Below are 26,459 nucleotides of genomic sequence, written 5' to 3'. Positions count from 1 at the left end.
ACAATATCAGAGACATTTGTTTCATTGTCCCAGTAAAATATCAAGATGTGAAATAGTGGATTTAAAATTCTGGTGGTAGGTCTCTCATATGTGAGAGTCCACCTGAATAGGTACCGCAATATCTATTTCTACAGCCAAGTAGCAGTATGTAATCACTGTTGTGGTTCAGTTTGAAGGACATCATAGCCAATGTAACTAATAGACATAATAAGACTTAATATCTCATGTCTAAATAGCGAGCGCACTGGAATCCCAAAGAATACATTTTAATTCAAAGTGTTAGATGGTGTTTCTACTGTTTATGGGCGATCATATCGCTTACCATCAGGCGAACGGCAAGCTCGTCTAATCTTTCAAAGCAAACAAAAATCACTTGTATAATAAATGTGACAGAAGTGATATCTGTTCACCTATTTCATTGCTTTGTTTCATTTATAGGAAACCTCACATCGTTCAATAATGCAGGAATAAATTTTGCTTTATGAATATTGCACTAAATCCAAACTTATTCGCGGTGAGATATTAACATTGAAATTTAAGAGTTTGAAAATTGTGTAATGTCGTAATGTCTTAATTCCATTAATAATATAAGTCGATAAGTAACACGAAAAGCCACAAAAAGGTTGCGAAGTTGGCCTTAATTTACTTTAACCTTTAAGACTATTTCGCATCTATAACCTAGTACACAGATTTTTTTTTAACTCTAAACACTGTTTTCATAGAGTTTTGTCATGTTTCTCACGCTAGATAATATAATTTAAATGGATACCAAATAAGTAAATTGATTGGTTAAATGCTGATCGTCGCATCGATCTTTTTTATTTATTTAAAGAACTTGGCCATATTTCCATTATGTCACTCTATATCCCCGTGTTTATGCAATTTTAACTCATATGTATATGAAAAAATAGTTATCATAATATATAATTCTGCTATTCAACAACCCCAAATAAACTCACTCCTGGTATATTTGGGTCTAATGTTATACGTATTTAACAGCTTCCGTGCTGTCGAAGGCCGCCAAGTCCGCCGTGAAGAAACACGTGCAATTCCCTGATGAACAGAGCTGCATCGAAGAGGCCATCGAGGCCCCAAATACTAGCGAAAATCAGGAGAAACCAGGTAAGATTCTTGGTACTTATAGATAATGTGTATATAGCTTTAGCTCTTAGCGTACGTGGCGCCTTGCTCACACTAACACTCACTACAAAATTATATTATTATACATTATATTTAGGTTTATATATGTCAATTAGTTTAATCTATAATAACCCCATACCTAGGTATAAAAATTGCCTTTGCGTTTGTCATACTTTAGCACGTGATGTGGGCTTCGTGCTGATTTTTGGATTAGCTTTTTAATATTTAATTCGTTATTGTTATAATATTTAAAAATACTATATGCAGTGTAAAATCACAATATTGTCTGACGGATTTTTAGTGTACTCTTTTGTAATGTAGTGCTTAAGGGGTAAAAAGAAATCAATCTTAGAGTGACATTTTAAGTATAACATACCCAGCTTGACTGTAATTTAAAGCTGTTGTTTTTTCAAAAATGGATAGAAGAATATTTACTATATAAATATGTAAATTGAGTTTTTTCTTACCACTTTAGTAGTCATTTCAATCGATGTGAATTTAATACAAAATGTATATTAATTGCAATGTAATAAATAATATCGCGTACAAGCTTTTATAATATTATATGTGCTTAATATGACATTTTATATGAAATTTGAAGAAACAAGTGTATATGCGAGCACTATTGTGGCGATAATGTACGAAACCCATTCCACTGGTCGACATTTTTTTTGAGCTGCTTTGCATTTTATAACAAAAGCAATTTGTTTACTTTGCCGTTCACGGATAAACAAATATAATGAAGAGCTAAAGAAGAGTGCCTTGTCGCAAGTGCGAATCAACTAAAAACTACTAACTACTTATGGACATCGCATGTGAAGCTTCACAATACATTCTTATACAATACATTCTTAAATCACCGACAGCTGTCGGTGATTTAAGAATGTATTGAGAGTAACTTAATACAAAAATTTAATCTCGTATATTGTATGATGCATTGGTATTCAGATGGTTACATCAATAGTAAACATAAAAAAACATAGGGTAAAATATTCTGACACTAGACTGGCCATTATACAGGTGTTAATTTAAAGGAAATAATAAAGTAAATAATATGAAAATAAAACATACACCTTTCCTTTGTTATTCAAATTCCTTTTTTGTGAATCATTTTCGGTATTTATGCGCCTTTCAATAAAGGCTGTGTTGAATAAATAATTGTGTATGTATTGAAAGACATGATCTAATATTACAAACCACCAAGTATTTTAGACATTAAAAAAAATAGATGGCCATCTTGATAAAAAAGTTACGCAGTTTAAAATCATTAACAACTTAACGCTCGATACATTAACCTTTTTTTAAAGTTCCAAAGTAATATCTCTTTGGCTTGAGTAGATAAAATGTTATACATAATATGAAATCATTTTACGTGCCCCCTGAGTTTAATATGTAGTTGGAGATACGATTTGCGTTTTTGGTGCTCAGTTATTATAAATTTTATTATATTTAATTGTATTGAGATTTAATTTTAAAAAATGAATTAAACAGTGCAATCTCTAATCACCAATGAACATCAATTATATGTTCGCGAAGTTGATTTTACCCAAATGGTCTAACGACTAACGAAGCCAACGCTAATTGTCATTAATTACACAATATAAGCGCATCTGTTTCTTTGCACTGCCAACTTTATTCAAATATCTAATTTTGTTATTATATTTGCCTGCACGTTACACAAACAAGAGAAATTATTACGTTCATTACACGCTTCAATGATTATGTCTATGTTGATTGCTACGTTAAAATATTTGTTCCAATGTTATGGAAAATTGGATTTGCATTATTGTTAGGTACCTCTTTATACAACGACTACTGAGTTAATATCTTCGATTCCTGATAACTTTTCGTTTATGTCTAGGAAACCACTTATTAGGTATGCATAGTTAATTATTATACACAATGTTTTATATCAATCATAATAATATTTAATATTGATGAGAAAGAAATGCCTATACTATTATATTATCATTCCAACTTAGGGCCTAATACATTGTTTGTAGATCACAGAAGCCATCAGATAAGCAATACGTATCTTACTTGGATAGCAATAAAAAGAAACATACAAAAATAAATTTAGTCTAAAATTATCTACCGTTCTTTCGAAATTAAAGGAGCTAATTTTGGCTCCTCCACGTGTCTTTTGTAACATATAGGAGTCTTGGCCTAAAATATTGATGTATTATTGGTACTGAATAAAATATAATTAAAGCGTAGAAAGGGAAAGAATTTTGTTAATATTTAAATAAATTGTTGAGAGAGATAAGTTACAAGCCGATGATGCACAGCAGGTGTTTCTGTATATTTACAATACATTTAGATCTTTTCTACGAGAAAATATTGACATTGATTTATGGCCAAGCATTTGTTTGGTTGAATTCTATAATAATGTAAAGTAATGTCGCTGTAACAATCGCATTCGTTAAAAGCGAATTATAAAAATAATTTAGTTATTGAAGCCGTTCTAACAGAGCTTGAATGAGCAGAATAGATTGCATCATTAGCGGTGACATTTCGATAACAACAAACGTATATTGGTTTTTCTGTTGTCTTGTAATGTCAGAAGACTTATCGGAGACTGAACTCTATGAAAATGCCTATACTTTCTGTTTCATAACGTTTCGTTTTTGGAATTCCTGTCAGAAAATTGAAGCAAGAGCCTAAAAGTTAAATAAGTCTAAGTGCTGCACTTATCATTCATTCATTCATATATTTTATGTCTGTTTTATTTGTATTGTTTCAAGTATTTCGGTCAATTACAAGAATATGAATTGAAATTGCTAGAGGTTTTTTCGTTTCTTATTATATTCTTCAAACAAGAATTGTCTCTGTTTAATGGAATGTTTGTGATAGTCAATCGATCATGCACCTAATTTTTTTTTATAGAATTAGTAGATAGTCATCACGGTCACTACCTTATCGCGCGTTCGAATTGAACATCATAAACGGTATGATTAACACTCATCACGAAAACGTAAATAAAACAAGTATTTATACAATCTTTCACGATTTTCCTCATTGCCAATACCCTTTATATAACTAAACGAACAAAAGAACGAGAAAACGTGAAAAATACAAAAGAAAGTTGGCAATAGCAGCCATTAAAACAAAAACAATTTTTATTTACGGGCAACTTACCCAACAGTTAGAAGTTGGAAACAGAGACCGAAAAGGATACCATTTAAACGAAATCTTTAAAACTGTTGAATAATCAGTGTTATTTTTTGGGGTTAGTTAAAAAAACACGGTAATTTTTTACATCCAAAATATTACTCTTCCATTATTCATTTGGTTTGATCAGCAGTGTATTATAACGATTAACCCTAATGAGTATCAGACTTAACCAAATGAAAAGGTTATTGAGAAAATCGGTTAACCTCTAACCTCAATTAACGGGTATCTGGTTAGAACAATGACATTTAAAATATATCTGACATCGACGCTACTTACAATGTAAATATGAACTACCTGTTAGATTAAAAAATCGTGTTTAAAAAATTGTATAATTATTTATTTAAGGATTTGTAACGTAAATAAGATGATCAAAATAACATCATTCTTGGAAATAAAGAATTCATTAGTTTAGCTTAACATAATATAAAAATAAATCCACTCATATTGGGTGTAACGTAAAGAAAATCTTGTAATATTCTAAAAATAGATCTGGTCCATAATTAAATATTTGGTTGTCATTTGTAAGTGTTTCATTAGGTTAGTAATACCCGACTTTCACGAAATGTAGTTAGATTCGTAAATGAATCGAAGTCCAAACTAATATATTATTTAAACCCTCAACTTACGTTCGAATTGATTAAACATTTAGCAGTAATTGTTCTTGTTAACAGTTTTATAAGAAAAGGTCAGTGTCGGAGTGCCATCGAGCGCCTTGCGTGAGGGTTGTTGTTTTTTTCGTCAGTTCATGTTAATAAATTAAATCAATTAAGTGGACGTATACTCAAACATTTATGTATTTATAAATATTTATAAGAAGTGAGGGAGTATTAACATGAGAGCTAAATGAAAAAATGCAACACGCACCAGGAATAGCGATGTGATATAATCGGCATAAGCTTTCTGTAAAAGGCCACAAGAGTAAATTTCCTGAGTACAAAATTTATCTTCATTCATATATGTGTACCAAACGTGTTAGTGATTCCAATTTAAGGCATTTTTACCTTAATCCGCATATTACTTATCTACTCAACCAAAACCATAAATACTTTACGAATATATTCTGCATCAACGGGTACGGAGCCATATTTTTATACACAATAATCAACCCTTATCGAAAATAATGGCTTAGTCCGAGTGTAGTTAAATATAGGAATTGTTTAGAACTGGGGTATCACCGCGGCGTTCAAACTAGGTCACAGTAACTTTGCAAAAAGTAGATAAATGTGCCCTAAGTGTGAAATCGATAGATCTCACATTAGATGAAATTGTAACGTACGAAAATAGTGATCATCGATCAGCGCTATTCAAGAAACACTTTGCTAAAGTATCAGATGTCGTGGACGCAATCACTTTGTTGACGTTTTGGCGAAACACCAAATGTTGACGACACACTCATATTTGTATTATTGCTGACGACATAACAGAGATCAATAGACATTTTGTACACATTAACGAGATTTTAAAATTGTAATTAACTATTTAAATTGCGGATCAAAAATACTTCGCATTTATTTTCATTAATATTTTTATACACCTAAGAAATTCGACGAGGTGATACAATGCTTTGTTCAAACACGATGACAAATAATATTAATTCGATATATTTGTTAGGCTTTTTCGTTATTGTTAGAACTAATTAGAAAGTATAATTTATTTGCAAATACAATTTTAACAAAATTAATAAGCTGGCTTAATTGGAATAGTAATTAAAAATTATTAATGAAATATTTTAGACATTATTTTCTTTGCTCCATATTTAAAACTTAAGTTAATTAGGAACCAAAAACATTTTGTTGGTAGGTAAATCTATAATAATAAAACTCCAGAAACCGGTGTGTCTGTACATCAGAAGAAAAGTAATAAAAAGGCGATGACTATAGAAGAACCCAAAACAACGATTTTTGTAATTCTTTTGTCTCTTTAGTAGCACACATCTCCGAAACTTAGGACGCATTTTCATTTAGTTTTCAATGGCTAGACTATAATTACAGAATATGGGCTTCGTTTTATTAAAATCATGAATCGGAAGTAAAACAAGTTTAGTTAGTTGTGGAACGGACTGGCGAAACGAATTTCCACAGGTTCGAAACCCAAGGGCACACACCTCTGACTTTTTTAAAATTATGTCTGTATTCTTTGTGAATTATCGCTTGCTTTATCGGTGAAAGAAAACATCGATTCGTGAGGAAACCTGCACACCTTGAGAAGTTCTTTATAAAAAGTACACAGGTGTGTGTAGTCTACCAATCCGCACTAGGCCAGCGTGGTAGACTAAGGCCTAGTTCCTCTCAGAGGAGGCCCGTGCCCAACAGTGGGATAGTATATAATACAGGGCTGATATTATTATTATTATCGGAAGTAAATAATAATTAAATGGTCTACTTGCATCCATCAATTATCTCTTATTCCTAAATCACTAACAAGCCCATTAGTATCTTTAGCGTGTACTGTGACTGAGTGAAACGGGATGGACGTGTATTAGAAAATAACTCGCCAAATAACTGTATTTTTTTTCGACGTTTTCCATAGCATTTTATGCTTGTTTCTATACTAATGGTGCTGCTGTGAATAACATGAATTTATTATATTTCCAACAAATAAACTTTACGATTTAATGTGTCAACTAATCACAACTATCACTCATCTACATGAGTGAAAGGAACAAAACATTGATTAACACTGGAATAAGCATATGCAGACGCAGCTGTGGCCGACAAACAGCAAACCACATCAAAGTAACGTCCAATTACAACTAAGCTCTAAATCCAACTAAACTTACAATATTACTTAATATAACTTTGGTACGATATTACTTTGACGAGTTAATTTTCACTGTCAATTAAAAATAAATGGACGTTAGGTTTATCCATAATCGTTGATGCCCCATCGTCTTCCAGTGACCGTTCTGAGCCGAGGTTCGTAACCCGTTACTGGGTTGCCCTCAGCATGGTCGCTTAATTTTCGAAGGTTGCGTGCGCTTAAAGCGCTCACTCAAAAGTCCGGTGTGTCTATATAAGCCGGCCGCTGCCAGGTTAGCAAGCGTAGGGTCTCGTTATAAAAAAAATCATGTTAGGTAGTAGCGCGTCCTACATATCTACTTTCTATCCATAAGTATTATTTAATAATGTTATACCCATAAGTTATAAAATTTATAAACGTTTATGTTGGCACCACAGTAATTTCGAATGGTAGACAGTGTCTTTGGTTTTAAGTATATACTTCTCTGTATATAAGGTACAGTAAAGTAAGTATAAATAAATCAATAAAATGATATTTTTAGTTCATCGTCGAAAGTTAATATTTGTACATGGATTGTCCTTGAGATATAAGCATAACCACTAATACAGCGATATTATAATATGTACTAAATGTACGGCAATTTCTAATATATGTATTTGTGATTTCTCTGCCAAATATTGTTAACGTTGCGATAAGAAAATAATGTATATAGTAAGTTAGTATGTAAGAAAATGCTGAACTCCTGAATCAAATACTAGTCCCCATTATAACGAAATGTACAAAAGAACAAAACACAATTTTATCACATTCTTGCGCAGTTTGTTAGTTACCACGGCCGATTTACGCCTATTGTGATACGAGAGAGCAAAATAAATCACGTCCAAATATGTATGATCTCAATAGATAACGTTTACAAAGCCATGAATATAAGAATCAGGCTGTACATCCTTACATTCTTGGATAGGAAAATGGTTTGATAAAATCGGGCTTCTCTTAGAAAAATGTGTTCCATTTTGTACGCTGCAATGCGTTTAATGTTTCGTTGGGAAAATTGTACTAAATCTGAGGTTAAACTGAAGCTGTATTCAAGTTTCTAATGGAATATAATGGGAGGAGAACATAAATTGTGAATTTATAGCGAGCACACTAAGGAGATTTTATGTGTATTTTAAGTATTTGTTAGTATTCCATTATAAAAAAGGAAATTTACGTATACATACCATACAGATAGGCGGAAATGCAACTGGTGCACGACCTACAAACCGCCAAACGTATTTCCGTGTCGATCGAGCCTATGAATATTCCATAAGCAAGTGAAGCGGTCCGAAATTCAGCACAATATTTGATTAACTGACAGTCTGGTAACTCACTGATTATATAACACGTAGAACCTAGACACCTCAAGCTATTATCCTTATATATATTTTAAATTTTTCTTAGTACGAGTGGGATAGAGACGGCGTCGAAAGCCTTAGTCAGGTCTAAAAAGGCCTATGCAGGACATTTTATCCTCTATTTACTTTATCTTGACGTCAACTAAGGCAGCTACAGTATCTTCAGTACTTTATCTGATCTAAAGCCGTACTGGTTAGGATCAGATTACAATATGACTCCAGAAATTCGATTATTCTTTTACTAAGTACTTTTTCCAGTTTTTGGATATGGCCGGCGAGACAGACATATCTATATGTAGATATTAACGACTTGTCTAACTCCACTTATATATAGGACTAGCGACCCGCCCCGGCTTCGCACGGGTGCAATACTGATACTAAATACACTACAGAAAAACTGTGAACGTTGTATATAAAAACATAGCGGCCCACTCTGGCTTCGCACGGGTATAACATAACAAAATAACAGTATTTCTCCACTATTTAATGGATGTTATTATACATATAAACCTTCCTCTTGAATCACTCTATCTATTAAAAAAACCGCATCAAAATCCGTTGCGTAGTTTTAAAGATTTAAGCATACAAAGGGACATTATTCTGCTGTGTCTTATTGGTGAAGCATCGAAATCTCAATTCCTTGTCACTCACGCGGGGTTTATATTTGTGGACCCCGCCCACTGGGAGTGTCTAGAGCAGGACAACTAATTTATGTGAGTCGCTTCAATAATTATAATTTCTCTTATGGAAATATCAAATAAATTATAATTTGTTGGAATTCGGAAGCGTGATTTGAACCGCCGCCGCCTGCGCCGTGGCCCTGTCGGTGGAGCTGGCGCTACGAATATCTGCTTCGCGCGCAACAAAATAGCGACCTACATTCATTAGAGCGATTCATACGGTACTGCATATTTCTTGCCAATTCATATACAAATAAAATGCCGCGTGTTCAACGATCTCCTCAACAGTCAGGAAACATAAGTGAGACTCACTCGGAACCTAATGCGGCTTCTATTCAAAAGAGTGAAAGTGCAACGGATCGACCGAATCCGAGTTCTAGAGCAAAACGTCTTCGGCGTGAAGAACCATACTTGCTATCAAATGAAATTGAACAGCTAAAAGAAATGTTAGTTTCATGGAAAAACGAGCAAACGGCTGTTCTGGTTGACCACTCAAAAACCTTAAAAACAATCATGGCTGATATGGCTGATTTGAAAACACAATCTCTTCAAATTCAAAAGACAAACTCAGAAATTGAAAAGTCTATAGAATTCTTTAATACAAAATTTGAAGATGTACAGCATCGAATAGACGAACTAGAAAGGGAGCGAGCCTTTTACAAAAAAGCCCTTGAAAATCTAGAATTTAAACTGCAAGACATGGAACTTCGGTCACGTTCGGCAAGCATTGAAATCAGGAATATACCGTTTAAGGAAAAAGAATCTACAGAGGACCTATCACAAATTATAGTACAAATTGGATTGAAACTGCAAATTGACCTACAACCAAATGCTATAAGGGACGTATATAGGCTTCCAGGAAAACCAAATACGAACAGGCCAATAATCGCAGAATTTTTATCAGTTCCAGTAAAAAACAACTTTCTCTCTTCTGTACGGTTTTATAATAAAAATCGCGTCAAAGAAGAGAAGTTAAATTCCACACAAATTGGTCTCAAGTGTGAAAACCGACCGATATATGTAAGCGAGCATTTACTGCCATCTGTCAAGAAATTGTACTACGTCGCACGTGAATTTGCTAAGCTACATGATTATAAATTTTGCTGGTGTACAAATAACAAAATATTTTTGCGCAAGACTGAGGGTGAGAAACAGATTCATATTTTTTCGGAAAACTGTCTAACTCGCCTCACAAATCCTAAATGACTATTCTTCTTATCGTACAACACTGTTCTCTACCCGCTAACTTGCTTTTCATTCGATATTATATACATAAAATTAACATTAATTTATTGTAACTATGGAATTCACTATATTTCAGATTTCACAAGTATCAGCCACAAAGAAACTCATATGCTTAATCAAACACAATCTACTTCACTTACCCTGATGCTGTCAATCAAAGCCTCAAACACACCTCACACATACTCCATAACCACATTCACAATTCGTAAAATGCACCACATACATTTAAAAATGTCACACACATCACACAAACAAGCATGGAGAAGATATTTAAAATTACCACTAATTGCAACATTTCAATTCTCAGTGTATCCATTTAACCTAAATTATTATATAACCTTATAAAATGGCTAATAATACGTTAGAAAATCTTGGATTAGACCTAGATGCTATTCAAGTATCCAAGTCATATAAAATCTCGTTAAACGAAAGTCATAGGTTTATAACTAAAGACCAAAAACAATTATCAGCACTGCACCTAAATATTCGAAGCATTAACAAAAATTTCGACAACCTTGTAGTATTTTTACAGGCATTAAAAACAGAATGTGACATCATAATACTAACAGAATGTTGGCTACATAATTTACCTGTAATTCCCAAATTAAATGGCTACAATGAGCATTTTACCAAAAATAACCTTAACCAAAACGACGGTATAGTTATCTACACAAAATCTTCATTACAGTGCTCAATTTCAGAACCTAAAATATTTGATGCAAGTTCCTTGCTATGTAAAGTCGAAAGTAACGTAGCTATCTTGGCCATTTATAGATCCCCATCACATAGACATATTGACAACTTTAAAAGAGCCTCGATAACACTCTACGATCTCTTTCAAAAATAGAACATCTTGCCTTAGTTGGTGATATCAACATTGATATCAAATCAAATAACAATGACAAACATTCTTACGAATACCTTACATTCACAGCTTCTCATGGGCTTCTACCAGCCCACAAGTATCCTACAAGGTTAAACAACTGCCTCGACCATGTGCTTTTAAGAACCAAACAGTCAGCAACCACTATAGTAATAGATACACATATCACTGACCATCTACCTGTAATATTCTATCTTAATTTAAATAGCCATAAACACAAAGTAGCATGTAACGTCAAAGCAATGGATATAACCAGTATTCAAAGAGACATCAAAAACTCAGACTTTACACCGGTACTTCTAGCCAATGACGCTAATGTAGCAACAAACATTCTGATATCTTTGCTCAAAAACATAATAGCCAAACACACACGTGTCTTAAAAGTCTCAAGAAAAAATCGAAACATAAAACCATGGATAACCCCAGGTTTGTTGAGATGTATACGTAATAGAGACAAAATGCATCAGAAGCTAAGATTACAAAAAGATAATTCTGTTTTAAAAATAACATACACTAGGTATCGTAATTTTTGTAATTCTCTATTGCGTAAGCTTAAGACTAACTACGAGAAATCAGAATTTCTGAAACGAAAAAATGATCCTAAGGCGACCTGGGACTTCATAAAACTTATAACCCATACCAAGCAAGTTCCTTCACCACCTATAGAACTTTTAAACATTGATGCATGCCAACATAAATCAGCAAACTTTGTTAATGATTTCTTTGTAAGTGTAGGAAACAAATTAGCCACTAAAATATTGCAACACTGCACACCTTTAACAAATACCCCGAGCATAACTTCACTTTGCCGTTCTATATGTATTTTGGAAACAGATAATACTGAAGTAGAGCAAATCATAGGAAGCCTAAAATCAGACTCCGCAGTTGGGATTGACGGTATCCCTACTAAGATTTTGAAATTAGCTTCCAAGACTTTAGCCCCATTTATCACACACGTCTGTAACCTTACGATTTCCACAGGCGTCTTTCCCGATGCACTCAAAATAGCTTTAGTTCATCCTATACATAAAGCGGGTGACAGGGACAGTGTCAACAACTACAGACCAATATCGGTTTTACCATCGTTGTCTAAAATTCTGGAAAAGATCCTAAACAGCCGTTTACTTAGTTTTATTCGATCAAATAACGTAATATCTAAAAACCAGTTCGGTTTCAGGGCCGGTATTGCTACAGAGGATGCCGTTCTTGCCTTGTCCGAAAAATTGGCCAAACTTATGGATAATAAACAGAAGTGTCTTGGAATTTTCTTAGACTTAACTAAAGCCTTTGACACTGTCTCTATCCCTATCCTTTTATCCAAAATGGAGCGTATTGGTATACGTGGTATTGCGCTCGACATCTTTTCGAGCTATCTTAGGAATAGGTATCAACATATTAAACTAGGCGAGGTTATAAGCAATAGAGCCAAAATTGGATATGGAGTTCCGCAGGGGAGTATTTTGGGACCGACTTTATTCCTTCTCTACATAAACGATCTTTGCTGCTTGTCCATCCCAAACTCCACGGTATTTACCTATGCTGATGACACAGCTCTCCTAATACATGGCAAAAACTGGAGAGAAACGCAATGCTTTGCTCAGGCGGCAATGGATACGGTGGCAGTATGGCTAACAAACAATCTTCTAACATTAAATATAGAAAAAACTAAGATAATTCCATTCTACATAAGTAGTCAATCTCAACCAACCATCCCTATTACAATTAAAGTTCACACGTGTCCTGGTCGCACTCAACACCCCACTTGTTCTTGTACTTCATTATCAATGACGTCGCATATAAAATATTTAGGAATACTAATTGATAAACATTTAAATTGGCATGCTCATATAGAGAGCCTAGTGAGTAGAGTCCGGAAGCTCATGTACATTTTTAGAAAACTGCGTTTTTCGGCTGACACAGAGACACTTTTGTCAATATACTACGCACTATGTCAATCTCTCTTAGTGTATTGCTTGCCGGCATGGGGTGGTGCCCGTAAGACTTATTTACTCAAAATAGAGAGAGCACAAAGGGCCGTCCTTAAAGTTATGCTGTGTAAGCCGTACACTTACCCGACTGCAGAACTTTACAATAACTGTAAAGTCCTATCGGTGAGAAAATTGTTTGTGCTTCAATGTATACTAAGAAAACACCGTGAACCATTAGTAAGATCCGAAAAACGTCGAGCCGATATTGTATTCCCTCCTATTATACATCAAACCAACTTCATGAAAAACCAGTTCTACTACCTAAGCTCTAAACTGTATAATAAAATAAATAAAATTCTCTCAATTCACAAACTTAACAAATACCAAACTAAAAACAAAGTACAGCCATGGCTTATGGAACAAACAAATGATGCTATAGAAAATCTCTTCTCTTCTCCTTAAATTACAATATATCACACCACATACACACACACACACACACATACACACACACACACACACACACACACACACACACACACACACACACACACACACACACACACACACACACACACACACACACACACACACACACACACACACACACACACACACACACACACACACACACACACACACACACACACACACACACACAGACAGACACATACACCACAGTTTAAGAATTCCATAGCAGTTTAAATAGCTTGAAACATGTAAAATAATCCTTACCTATTAATGTTATTCATATAGATATTAATCCCAAATTGTGTCATTTACCTAAGCCAATGTTATACTTGTGGAGGAACACTGTCACCCGAAATACAGGTTAACCTAGTTTGGGTGTCAGGGGACCAAAACCTTACTATGTAAATATTTTTTGGGAAATAAAAAGAAAAAAAAAAAAAAAAAAAGGACAGAGAAAGCGACTTTGTTTTATACTATGTAGTGATGAACAATGGCCTTTCTTAATTCTGGGAAAGAGTTAATCATTAGTTTTTACGGTAATTTAATTGTCGTTTAGTTCCTAAAATGAGACTTACTTCTTGAATCATAGGATTCTAAGCATAGCAGTAGTGTTTTTGAGTGTTAGTGTTTTTAAGGCTATCTTTGGAGAATTCTTCAGCATATCAGTCTAATGGAAATATACATATAACAACAAATATGTTATAAGTATTCAACTCACGTTCTCGAGTTGAAATAGTACAGAGGGCATAGCATATTCCTAGTTACCTATATAAGGTGTGTAAGGCATATAAGAAATTATTTGTAACATATTTTTTTGAAAACACAACCTAGCCGCAATAGTTATATATATTATGGCGCAAGTAAATTTAAGATATATTTGGACCTAGTGTACGTTAGGAATAATGCTATACTACTGGGAAATAAATTATCACTAACTAACCGAAAGTTGTTCGAAGGTCAATAGAGAAAGGAGATAATTGTTAGGTTTACTGATGTCTTCGGATGATCCCTGGGTAATTGTCATACAAAACGCAACGACAAGCCGGTCAAGTTGCCATCCTTGTTGTAGACAAACATATATGATTTTTTTTTTTATTTCTTTGAATGACGAGATGAACTTTCCGTTCGCCTGATGGTAAGCGATACGACCGCCTATAAACAGTAGAAACACCATCCAACACCTTGAATTATTAAGTATTGTTTGGTATTTCACTGCGCTTGCCATCCTGAGGCGTGAGATGTTAAGTCTTATTATGTCCAGTAGTTACACTGGCTACAATGTTCCTTAAACATACGGTACAACTTGTAAATAATGCATATATCATATCTCTACCAGTTTAAATTATAAAAAAACGTACCAACTGTTCGAATGGACTTTGAAATCATTTAGATGCACACTGTTAAACGGAAAAGGCAATGAGTATAATAAACAGTTCTAAATACATTTTCTCTGCGTAACCAAAAAAGGAATATCAAGTTCGCTAGCAAATCGCAATATACTTACAGTTACACAAAATATTTTCAAACCTGCGAATCGAGCCGAGCCATTACAAACTTTTAATTTAGCATAATATATTAAAATCACCGTAAGTAATGTAGATGAGGTCTGTAAGACAAAACATGTTTAGTATTTAGACTACTAAATACTAAACATGTTTGTTACTTAAGATATGGTAATCAATTTTGACTCAGTCGATTTTGCTGAAAATACCTCACCCATGAACACTTTAATAAAAAGCATTAGGTTTTGTGAATAAATACGTACTGTTAATAGAGAAACATAGAAAAAATATCTACGCTTTGTTTTATAGAGGAAGATACTAATAATAATTCGCTGATTTATAAAGACTATTGTGTTTTATAAATAAAATGAAGCGACTGTGATTTTGAGATAATGATCCTATTTAAAATTAAAACTAGCGTTTTAAAAACATTCTACCTTGATTGTTTTTCGCACTGACCTTCAATTTTGACGGAACTTTCAGTAACCAGCCAACAGACTTTTCAATTCTCAGAATCTAGCCTTAATTTCATTTCCGAAAGGAAACCGCAATCAAAATATAGACCAGTATATTCAATTTCGATATAAATCAGAGATTCCATTCATGTAACTATAACTTTTTCGCTGAAAATTACCTGCCTACAACATAAAAATATTTTTTTTCTACTACTACTTTTCTACTGTTATTTTGAGATAATTTTAAGAATACATCAGTATAATGTATTTACGAAATCATTTATTTTGACGATTTCATCTAGTAAAAGAATGCACATTAATTTATACGATTTAGGATCGGTGTTATTCTTATTCATGAGGGATATTAGCAGTAGGAGTGAATGATACAAATCGTATATATATTTCAATTTGATATCGAGAAAGTCGATATTACCTATCCCTAATTAGCAGCGTTACCACAAAGGGATACTCGTCCAATAAATAGAAATAGAAAGATAAGTTATGATTTAATTTCTCCATTGCAAGAAAGAATATTAAAGGATCGGCTACGACCGTAAATAAATTGCAGCAGATGTAAACTGTGCGGCTAATGGCTATTAAAGTTTAACCGGAATTTATGATCGTCTATTCCAGAGATGTAGAAAATACAGAATATTCAAGAATGATACTTAATAATGAGGACCGATGTGAATTTCATTATTTTTGTTATTTATAGAATTTAACGGGGTCAAAATAGACGTTTAATCCACAACCACATCATAATTGTAGCCTCGGCGCCTTTTATTCCAAACACTAGCGCCTTTAGGAAGACCGTGGTATACTATGACCATTATATGTCACAGTGCACCATGACTGATGAACGAAATAGTAAGCTGTCAGCCTCTTGGACTCTGTGTCTGCACCTTCTGTTCTGGTTGAGTATATCTATGCAAATGAAACTCTGACTCTCACTCTAATTTTTTCCCCTACCCGAGCCTAAAAAGATACTGCTTAATTACATTAATATGTGCTAGTACTCGTCCAGTCGACGAAATTTAACCGCAATTAATTAATTAAAGTTTAAAGGTTTCTGATCGTCTTTGTGCTTCATTTATATTAATTTATAATAAGATACACCAAAAACACATAATATTACAACATTCAATACAATAAAACAATACGGTAGTACAGCATCCGATATGATATGGATTTTGTTTTTTTTTAATATTTAACAAATAATATATACTAAATGTTATGCTCCGCGCGATGTGCTTGCAAAAAATGGTGTATAATATTTTTTTTCATGTATTGATATGTAAATTATTTATTGAAAAATAGAATCTGTTCGGAAAGTAATATCAATCACAATGTTATAGACCTGCAGATAAACACCTAAATACGCAGATTGATGACTACATGTTGGCAAATGTAGTGAAAATAAGTATTTGTTGTTCGATTTTCAGAGACATCTACAAATATGAACTTTCATTTAGCTTACAACTATTTAAATCATTTCAAGAATGGTCAGTTTAGTGTCAAAATACTGCAAACTTCTCTGGAGTGTACCTCTTCTTCTTTACGACCGATGCCACAATTGCATGACATTAATATTCATAACAAGAGCAATTACCAACAAATGTACATGTAAAATAACAAGTATTATTACAGACACAAAATTAATATCCGTCATATATTACTTGATGCGTGCAGCAAAAACTGAACTTCTGACTGAGATGAAATGCACTCAGCGATCAGACATGGCCATAGAGGCAAGTAAAGTATGTCAAGAAACTTATATCCTGCGTCAATAACTAGTGGTTTCTGAGGTTGAATGCCATTGGACTGCGGTCTCGCGCTACCAAATATCAATTTGTTTTGGTAAGCGTTATTATCGGGATTTGTGATGATATTTTCTACTCTCAGTCTCTATTTGACATGATCATGGCTATGTATATATGTCCCACAGCCCGGCTCAGGACCCACAGAATACGGAACGATGCCTGTTCCGTAATATGCCACGCTGGCCAAATGTGGGTTGGTGAGTTGAATGATGGTTGACTCTTACTATTCAATGTCGTTAATATATTTCAGCTTATTATGATTTAACTATCTGCTCGCTAGCTGTCTTAATAATGTTAAAAGCTTGCACTATTTATAAATTTACTTATACTTTTCACTTTGAAATTATTTGAAAATCTGATCATGTTCACAAAATTCTTCAGAACTTTATAAATACGTTTTGTTTTATTAGGCAAAGCACAAACATCGAGCATCGGATTCTACCGCTGTTAGCTAAATCGGGCGACTGTGCATTACCGAGGACAAAATGTTATCTCGTATGAAACATTGGTCGGAAAATCGCGGAATTAACGGCGATTAAATACGAAGAAATAACGGTGCAGAAAAATATCGAAGCGAATTGGCGAATTTATTTAAATGTGATAAAATATGAATTAAATTATATTTTCAAAATTGTTTTTTTTATTGGCCTAATTATTCCAATGTTTAGCTTAGTGACTAGTAAAGCAGATCAGAATAATTTATTCATAAATTTATTTGATACGTATACAATTAACAGACTAGCTTTCAGCAAATCGCGAATCATAAGTGCATATAAATTCACGGTACATTTGCTAATTTGTCCGTGCGCCATGGTTGCCGTTAAATGTAGAATCGTCTAGTGTTGACGAAGAATAATAAGTGTTTGTTTTAATGCAGACGGCCGAGTGATCAGCTCGTTGTGGATGGAGCTGGAGTCGGAGACGCCGGCGCCGGAACGCTGACGCCGGCGCAGCGAGCAGTACTACCGGCCAGTCTCGCGCGCACGGATCGAGCGCCGCAAGATGTCTGCCGCCGGAGTACCGCCCGCAGATGAAACCCACAAGGACTCCTACTTGTAAATCACACGGATCTGACATCACCTTAAAGATAACTCGTATTTGAATTGTGTACTTTCTACCGGAGGACGTTCATTCAATCAATTCAATCGATCAAAATAGGTACTTATCACTGACTCCAAACGTCTTTCGGTGAAAATAAACATTCAACTTTGCCAAGCGATTCATAAGCTTCAAAATAACTCGTTGATCTCTAAACATTTTTTAGAAACTAACGACATTGCCTCACCATGTTATGACACAGTCGGTTAAAACATTAATTCGGTTTCATCACGTAAACGATTTTCTGAAAAAAGAAATCAATTTTCCCACGCAGCATCGCAATTTGTGTCATCCAGTAACTTTTATCTATAGCATCACTTTGTCATGTTCCAATAAAAATAAATTCCGGTGCGATGAAAAGTAAATGGTCATGAACTTCGTTGGCGACTCCATTAATTAATTGATTGGTTTGTTCAAAGCACCATTGTCATATTTAGTAAGCTTTTAATTAAAAATTCCTAGTTTGGTTAGGTTAGAAATGACGATGAAATGTCAGGATTATTCAGTAAAAAATATTTTTCAGTTGCTGTAGAATGCAATCATTAGACGATAAACTATGAATACACACGAGGAGCGTCGTTTATACCGGATATAGAATAAAGGAAGCGCCGGTGTGCAACCCCCGCTTCCTTTACTGTAAAAGACAGTTGCACTTCGATTCGATGCATTGAATATCATTCTACAATACGGTGCAGCAGTTCACTAAGTTTCACCTGAAACCTTCGATGATATCCCGACTCAGTTAATGTAATACATAAGGCAGCAATTCATTGACACGTTTCAGAGATCACTGTTCTCAAGAAACGCATAATGCTTTTGGTAAATTTAAAATAACTATATTTCTGAATAATTAATAAACACATAGTCTATCCTTCGAAAACAAAAATGTACATGGCACATATCTATACTATAATGTTTCTATATTCACTTGAAATAAACAATTATTCTTAATGTACTGTAATAAATGATGTAGAAAATAACTATTGATTAAACATCATCTTATAATAATAGTTTAAAAATTAAAGACATAGTGCTCCGAAATTGGCTTCTTAGCTGAGTTCTACCTACTCGTAACTAACTGACAACCCTAATCTAGACCATGCGAGGTTAAAACTTCGAGGCTTAGACGGCGGGTCATGCGATGCCCTTGAACCGATTTTAGCGGGCACCAACCGTCTGGGGTTATACCTACCATCTTCATTGCAAAAACACACTTTAAATGCACCTCCATAACTTTTGCTGTGCAAATACGTTTTAAGTTCAACTACTATATTAAGATCTTTTGTTGATGTAATTAAGTAAACAAATTTCTCTATAAATTCAATTTATTAGAATATTAATAATATACGGGATGTTAAATAATAATTGCTCTTTAGTAAAATGCTATATAATATAGTTATTATCTCAAATATTCTGATCTGAGTAGACAGGAAAGTATACACTGTAAAGCTAACTCCAATTAAATTTGTTCAAGCTGAAAACATCTCTGCACCGGAAAATTATACTATAATCTCTAGTCTATCAGAGTTGGGCTCGATACCAACCATTGTTAGCACACACGAGCTGGCAACTTAATAAACCTAAATAAAAATATGATTAAATTTCCATAACTAAATATTTTTAATTGTCATAAAAATATGTTATCTAGATTTGCAATAGTAAATATTTATTAGGTTCATTTCAGACATGCACACGAATGGAAAAGGCATTGTACCATAGGTTATTGTAGACAATTCGCTATGTCCTGTACAAAAATAAAATTCTAAATATCCAATAATCATACCTGTAAACGATTAAAATGAAACCAATTCTAGACATTTACAATTTGCCTAAACACTTATTACTTTGATAAGAACTGATAGATAAATAGCGTCATAAATGACAACGCATATCAAAATACGACTCCGTAGAAATATTTTTAAGTAGAACGACGAAGCACAAACTACATACTGGAACTAATTTCCGCAGGGGATAAACACTAGAGACACTCGCCGATTATTCACGGGCAAGTGAACAAATAGACCTGTAGATTAAAATAAAACTGATTTGCTAAACATTTATTACAGTTTATAGCCTTTTAACATGATAAGTCGTTATCAAAATGAATATAAAAGTTCAATACTTTTTTCTTTTCGATAGATGCTTTAACAATTTAACCATATTGTCTAGTAGAAAAGTCTTTATATTTTCTTGTACACATTTCATCTACATACAGTATTAGAACTTGCCAAATGATATTTAGTGTAACACGTTTAATTATTGAAACAAATTCAATGTGTAAATGGCTATTTACGAGTATTATCTTTAAGGTGACATGAATGCAGGGAGCGAACAGGGTACAAGCGAAGCTAGTCATGTTTGTGGTAGCGAGTAAAAAGTACTGTAAGTGATTTTGTAAGGTATGTACGCCAACTTGCTGGCTAATCGACTGTTTGCGAAGGACTATTCAAGGAACACCAGCGTTACACCACAGGTTCAGTAATTGTGTGAAACATCCCACTGCCCTATACGACCTTATCAGCTCTGAATACAGGACATTTCTTAGACATTTTAAATGTATACAAGCCTTTCTTATTGTAATCTTGTAAATGCTAACTTAAATACAGGATTCATTCCAAGTCGTCTGTTTAGTTCCTTTCCTTCACATCTCCGTTATAGTGCGGTAAGCAGCACTATTAAGTATTCTGATAAAGAAAATCTTAATAAGCCTCTATCCTGAAGTTGAAACAGCAAAAACTAGTGCATAAAGTCTTGATGTAGCATCCTATTCCTCACAATTAATAACTACAATAACTCTGTGCTTGTAACATTAGTATATTATGATGAATATATACAATATTTTGATGTTATTATCATGAAATGTATATGAAAAATCCAAAAAAAATATATAACTATTACTTGAAAAGCTTTGACTACTTAGATGTTATAACCAACTAAGTACTGATAGAAAGATTTTATTTGTATTTTACTGTACATACCTACCGCTGACTTAAATCTAAATTAAATTGATTAATTTGTTTTAATTTTTGTGGCGGCATGTCTTAAATTCGTTGAATTGGAATGTTAAATTACGTTTTCCGTGGTCGGCTATAACTGCGAGAAGCTTTGAATTAAATTTTTTTTACGACCGCCTGCATAAAATAAGACTTTTCTACCCTTTGAAGCAATTATTTTAAAATGGAAGCCGTATTTTAGTTTTCCATTTACTGGAATGATGGGAAATTACCTGCTCTCGTTGCTCAATAACTTTATATCTCCTTAACATTGCTTGCTAGGTAATAGATACGTAGGTACACTATACTAGTAACTTGCAACATGTTTATATTAGTGAACCGAATATTTACTATTAAGAATCTTACATATGTCTGTACATGTAACCAAAAAACTTCAATACAGTAATATATGAACGTTTTTAATATTATTGCATAATTATTTGGTTAATTTATTCGATTTAGGAACGTATTATGATTCATACCTTTCTTTGAATAAGTAGTTTTATGGCTTCCATGACGCATCAGGATTGCTTCCGTTTGTATAAACTACTTCGTGGTCCCGTATAGAAATAGCTTGGTGCGTCTTATAAATATTTGTTTTGAGTCTGGGCGTTTTGGGACCGACCATCCTGATTTTCGAGTAAAGTAGTTTCGACTTCTGTACTACGTGAGACAGTTTGATGCATTTATTAATTGATAATCCATTAAATTTAATTATAACATAGGTGTATACGTAGTAATGAAGGCATCGCAGTCGTTATAGTCAGATATGTAACATTCAATTTTGCTTCTCTACGTATGGTAATCAAATTAATAATATAGATGTTAACATAATATATAGGTACAAGTAACTGTCCCGAGTTTTATGATTTATCACTTTTTCCATCAGTTTGTGTACTGAAGACACATCTTTCAGTTCTTTTTAGTGCTACCGAGTTCTGTGATTTCTGTTACTGCTCCATGATTTTTAAGCTTTACATACAAGTTGGAGTTTATTTAGTATAATTTAGAATACAAATTGTATCGTAGGATAACATAATATAGTCTATATTTTGGTAAGATAATGCAATTTTGTTTTTACCAATTACTTTTCCTTTAAAAGGTTCATTTCAGTTTTCGAGGTATTTCTTAATATATTAAGTTAGATGATGGTAAGATTTTAAATATATCTTGTTTGTTGTAGCGATGTTCGTCATCGATTATATTACATTATAACCACGAATATAACAAAATAATTCATTAGAATAGAAAGTTTTCGGTGTCTAAAATAATCACAATACTAGCCATCAATATCGACCTGCGGGTTTTGTCACTGAACAAACTCTACAAGTTTATAATAGTTTCATAGAAATGAAACCATAAATATAACTAATTATAATTTGACTATAAAATTTATTAACATTCCCACCAATATCTATTTGTCTCTGTGCCTCTTCTTATAAAAACGTGGTTGGATTACTTGATGGTTAGTATATCATAGTCAATATTGCAGATCCAGTAGAGTCAGGTACCTTCTCCAGTAGCATAGCGCTTCTTAGTTAATTCATGTATGTTAGCCAAGTAACAGTACGATAAGGCCTTCTCCAGATGACAGGGGCTAGACGCGCGTTAATCGCTGCCATGGGGTTTTATTGGAACAACATTGTTTACATGCGAACCCAGATTTTACTCTACGAATGTTTAATCAACGCGCGTCGGACGCCTGTAATCTGGTCGAGCCCTTAGTGTAATAGTTTGAACATAAATGTCATAATATTACGAAATATAGTAGACGGTGTCAGTAATTATGCAAACATTTAATGTCACGTTTTATCCGTAAATATAATATTGGTGTTAATCTCTAAAGACTATTCCTGCGCTATTTCATGTCGACCATAATTTATATTTTCGAGTAACGTATAATTTTAAAGTAAGTATTAAGTTACGTTAATTAACTGTTATTTTAGTTTACCTAGACATACAATATGTAGGTATTTTATGTAATTAATTTACATTCACATGTAAATTATGTTAATTCTACCAATAGTTAAGTATAAGTTTTAATTGTATATTATGTTGTTAAATGATAATACATATTTATGCTACTCCTGTTGATTGTCTGTTAATGAATAAATTGTGTCTATAATATATCTCTATATTGCGTTTCATTCTCTGTCCACGCAATACGTTTGAGAAAAAATAATTCTATCTATTCCTTTGTGGGGTCCGAATAATATACTTCTTGTTTCTAAACGTGTATTGCGAAGTGAAGCTTAGCTTTTGCGATCGACAAAGTGCCTGACGACTAGGTACTCTATCGGAAATATCCTATATCAGCCAAACCATTTTAGAAAAACACAAACAAATTGGAGCCCATCTTGGCATTCGAATCCAAGAGTTCCGGGTACTTGCAGTCCGCACACCGAACAGTAGCAAGACGGACAAATTGTAGGAATAGACTGACTTTTCGGGACATGAAGATTCTGACTGGTAACGGATTTTATTCATTCATATGATGATTAAAAGATGTCTACTTCTGTTCCTCATACTGCTGTTCCGGAACTAAGAAGATATCAAGCAGTCTAAAACAATTAATATTTACCCGCAATAGTTAGTCATATATTTTTAAGTTACACTTATACTTAGTTATACTTAGTACTTTCTTGTTTCAATTTTTTATCTATACACAGTACTCAAGTCTTAATTTATCTTAGTCCGCACTTTAAGTAATTAACTAGTATAAGGGCGCAATGTTTAAGAATACAATCTAGTTTTTATACTTGTACATTTTATAATTTGCTTTAATTTTGATTGTGATATGTTTTGCGTCTTAATTTTAGTAAATAAATAAATAGATATCCGTTAAAGCTGGATTTCCATCACAGAAAAAAGGGCTTATGCATATCAAATTTGCATTAAACCAAATAGAGAACAAAAAATTTTAAAACTAAAACCGGGATTTCTGGCGAAAATATTTGTTATTTGTTGTTATTTATGGCATGAGGTTAGCAAACGTAAAGACGAGTATGTGGTTTCATCTGTTAATGCTATGTCAAGATGACCCTATACTGTGTTCAAGTAATTTTAGTTCAAAAATGGTCTAACTGTATAGTTAACTTCCATTTCGCCTTTTTACAACAGACGAGCAAAGTAAACGCTGAGCAAAAGTTGAAATCATCGATTTTGCAATATTCATTTACTTCAAATCATCATTTTTGCAAATTCGCCTTTAAATCTATGATAATCCGTTAAAACAGAATATGTATGTACGGTGAAGTAAATTGAATAATCCGCTGTGCGCCTGAAGTGCACGACTCTAGAGTTACTAACTAGATCCTAGTCAATCCGAACTGGAACGCATTTCCTGCTCACTAGATTCACGCATTAAGAAAGTTGACACACATAATATTGTACAATGTGAAGATTGAATTCGCTTGTATGAAAATTGTGTGCTTTTGTTTTGTCTTTGTTCAAAAAGAGGTATCTTTTTAATGTTAGGCACTTTACCATGGATCACGTGTTAATGATTTTTTAGATGAATATGAATATATTATATAACGTAAAATGTAATATCAGCCCTGTATTATATGCTATCCTATTGCTAGGTAGAGGCCTCCTCTACTATCGACAGGGATTAGGCCTTAGTGCAACCACGCTGGCCTAGTGGGGATTGGCAGACTTTACATACCCTCAAAATTCTTGAAGAATTTGTCAGGATGCAGATTTCCTCACGATTTTTCTTTCACCGTTTAAGCAAACCATAACACACAAAGTATACACACATAACTTTAGAAAAATCAGAGGTGAGTGCCCTCAGGTTTTGAACCTGCGGACATTCGTCTCGGCAGTCCCCTCCACTTTCAACTATGCTATCGCCGCTTCCATAAGTATATATACAATAACCAATTTATGATATATTTTTGTGAGACTGTTTGTGACGTGACAACAAAAACACAATACGACCACTGAACTTCAAAGATGAGCACTTGTTCATTAACTATCGCAGCTTTCGATTGGCTGTTGTTTATCCCACACATTTTTATTAAAATATAATATACATATATGGATATCTTTGTGAAAAAAATAATCATTAAATTTGGAAATGATATTATTTTTCGGATTTTATCGCGGTTTTTAATATATTATAATTTTCCCCTGCCGTTTCGAAGACTGCAGCCTCCATTGTCCACGGTCATGTCATGGCTGAGGTCAAAGAGAATTAATTAAAATATATATTGCAAGCTGAGGTGTTCAAAAAGTAAAAGTTACAATGTCCATCTATATTTTATAAATACAAATTTAAATTTGTTTTGTCGCGAGATACATATAATATATAAAATTTGAAAAGAAATAAGAATCATCATAAGAAATTATCAAAGCATAAATTATTTAAGTGCTAAAATTCATCAATTCTAATCTTGCTCCCAAATTATCCGTTACGCCTTGGGACCGTCTACCCAGTTAGACAGAATTACAATATCACCTATTTACAGTGACAAAATTCGCAAGGAAAAAAAATATTAAATTGCAGACTAATATCTATTAGAGCAAGAGCCCGTGAACCCCAGACCTTCGTTATTTTATAAAAGCTGAAAGTTTGTCAGCGCATGCTCCCAACACAGGTAACAACGATGGGCCATTATGAAGTTTGGGCTACAGTGGCTTTGGCAGGCACACGGTACTAAAGATGTGTAAAATACCGGTTTAGTTTCATCAAATAATAAAGTGAGATTTTATGGTATTACCTTCAGAAAATTATTAAAAATCACGTTATTCATTGACAGACACTTAACATCGTGGCAATCCCTTGCCAGACACCCTTAATGTTCATGAAGTTATAATTTTGTTTACGTTATAGTATAAACGCTGATTTTTATATATAGTACTTGGGTAATAAGTAAATAATGTTTCCTCGTTAGCCAGACGTTTTTGATACACACACACCTTTTACACACCTT

At 33.5% G+C, this 26,459-nt stretch overlaps 1 protein-coding gene across 1 annotated transcript in view; it reads left to right on the top strand.

The window, feature by feature from the left end:
* The window catches only part of LOC115448606, a 160,978-nt gene extending 137,514 nt beyond the window's left edge, over positions 1-23,464 (top strand). Inside the window, exons 9-10 of the mRNA XM_037444047.1 lie at positions 1,000-1,122; positions 18,309-23,464. Of these exons, the coding sequence (XP_037299944.1) occupies positions 1,000-1,122; positions 18,309-18,373 (188 nt within the window). The 3' untranslated portion in view covers positions 18,374-23,464. The remainder of the gene's footprint in view (positions 1-999; positions 1,123-18,308) is intronic.
* Positions 23,465-26,459: the final 2,995 nt, after the last annotated feature.

The sequence above is a fragment of the Manduca sexta genome, chromosome 27 (genome assembly GCF_014839805.1).
Source record: "Manduca sexta isolate Smith_Timp_Sample1 chromosome 27, JHU_Msex_v1.0, whole genome shotgun sequence".
NCBI lineage: Eukaryota > Metazoa > Arthropoda > Insecta > Lepidoptera > Sphingidae > Manduca > Manduca sexta.
This window is presented reverse-complemented; position numbering and strand designations above follow the sequence as displayed.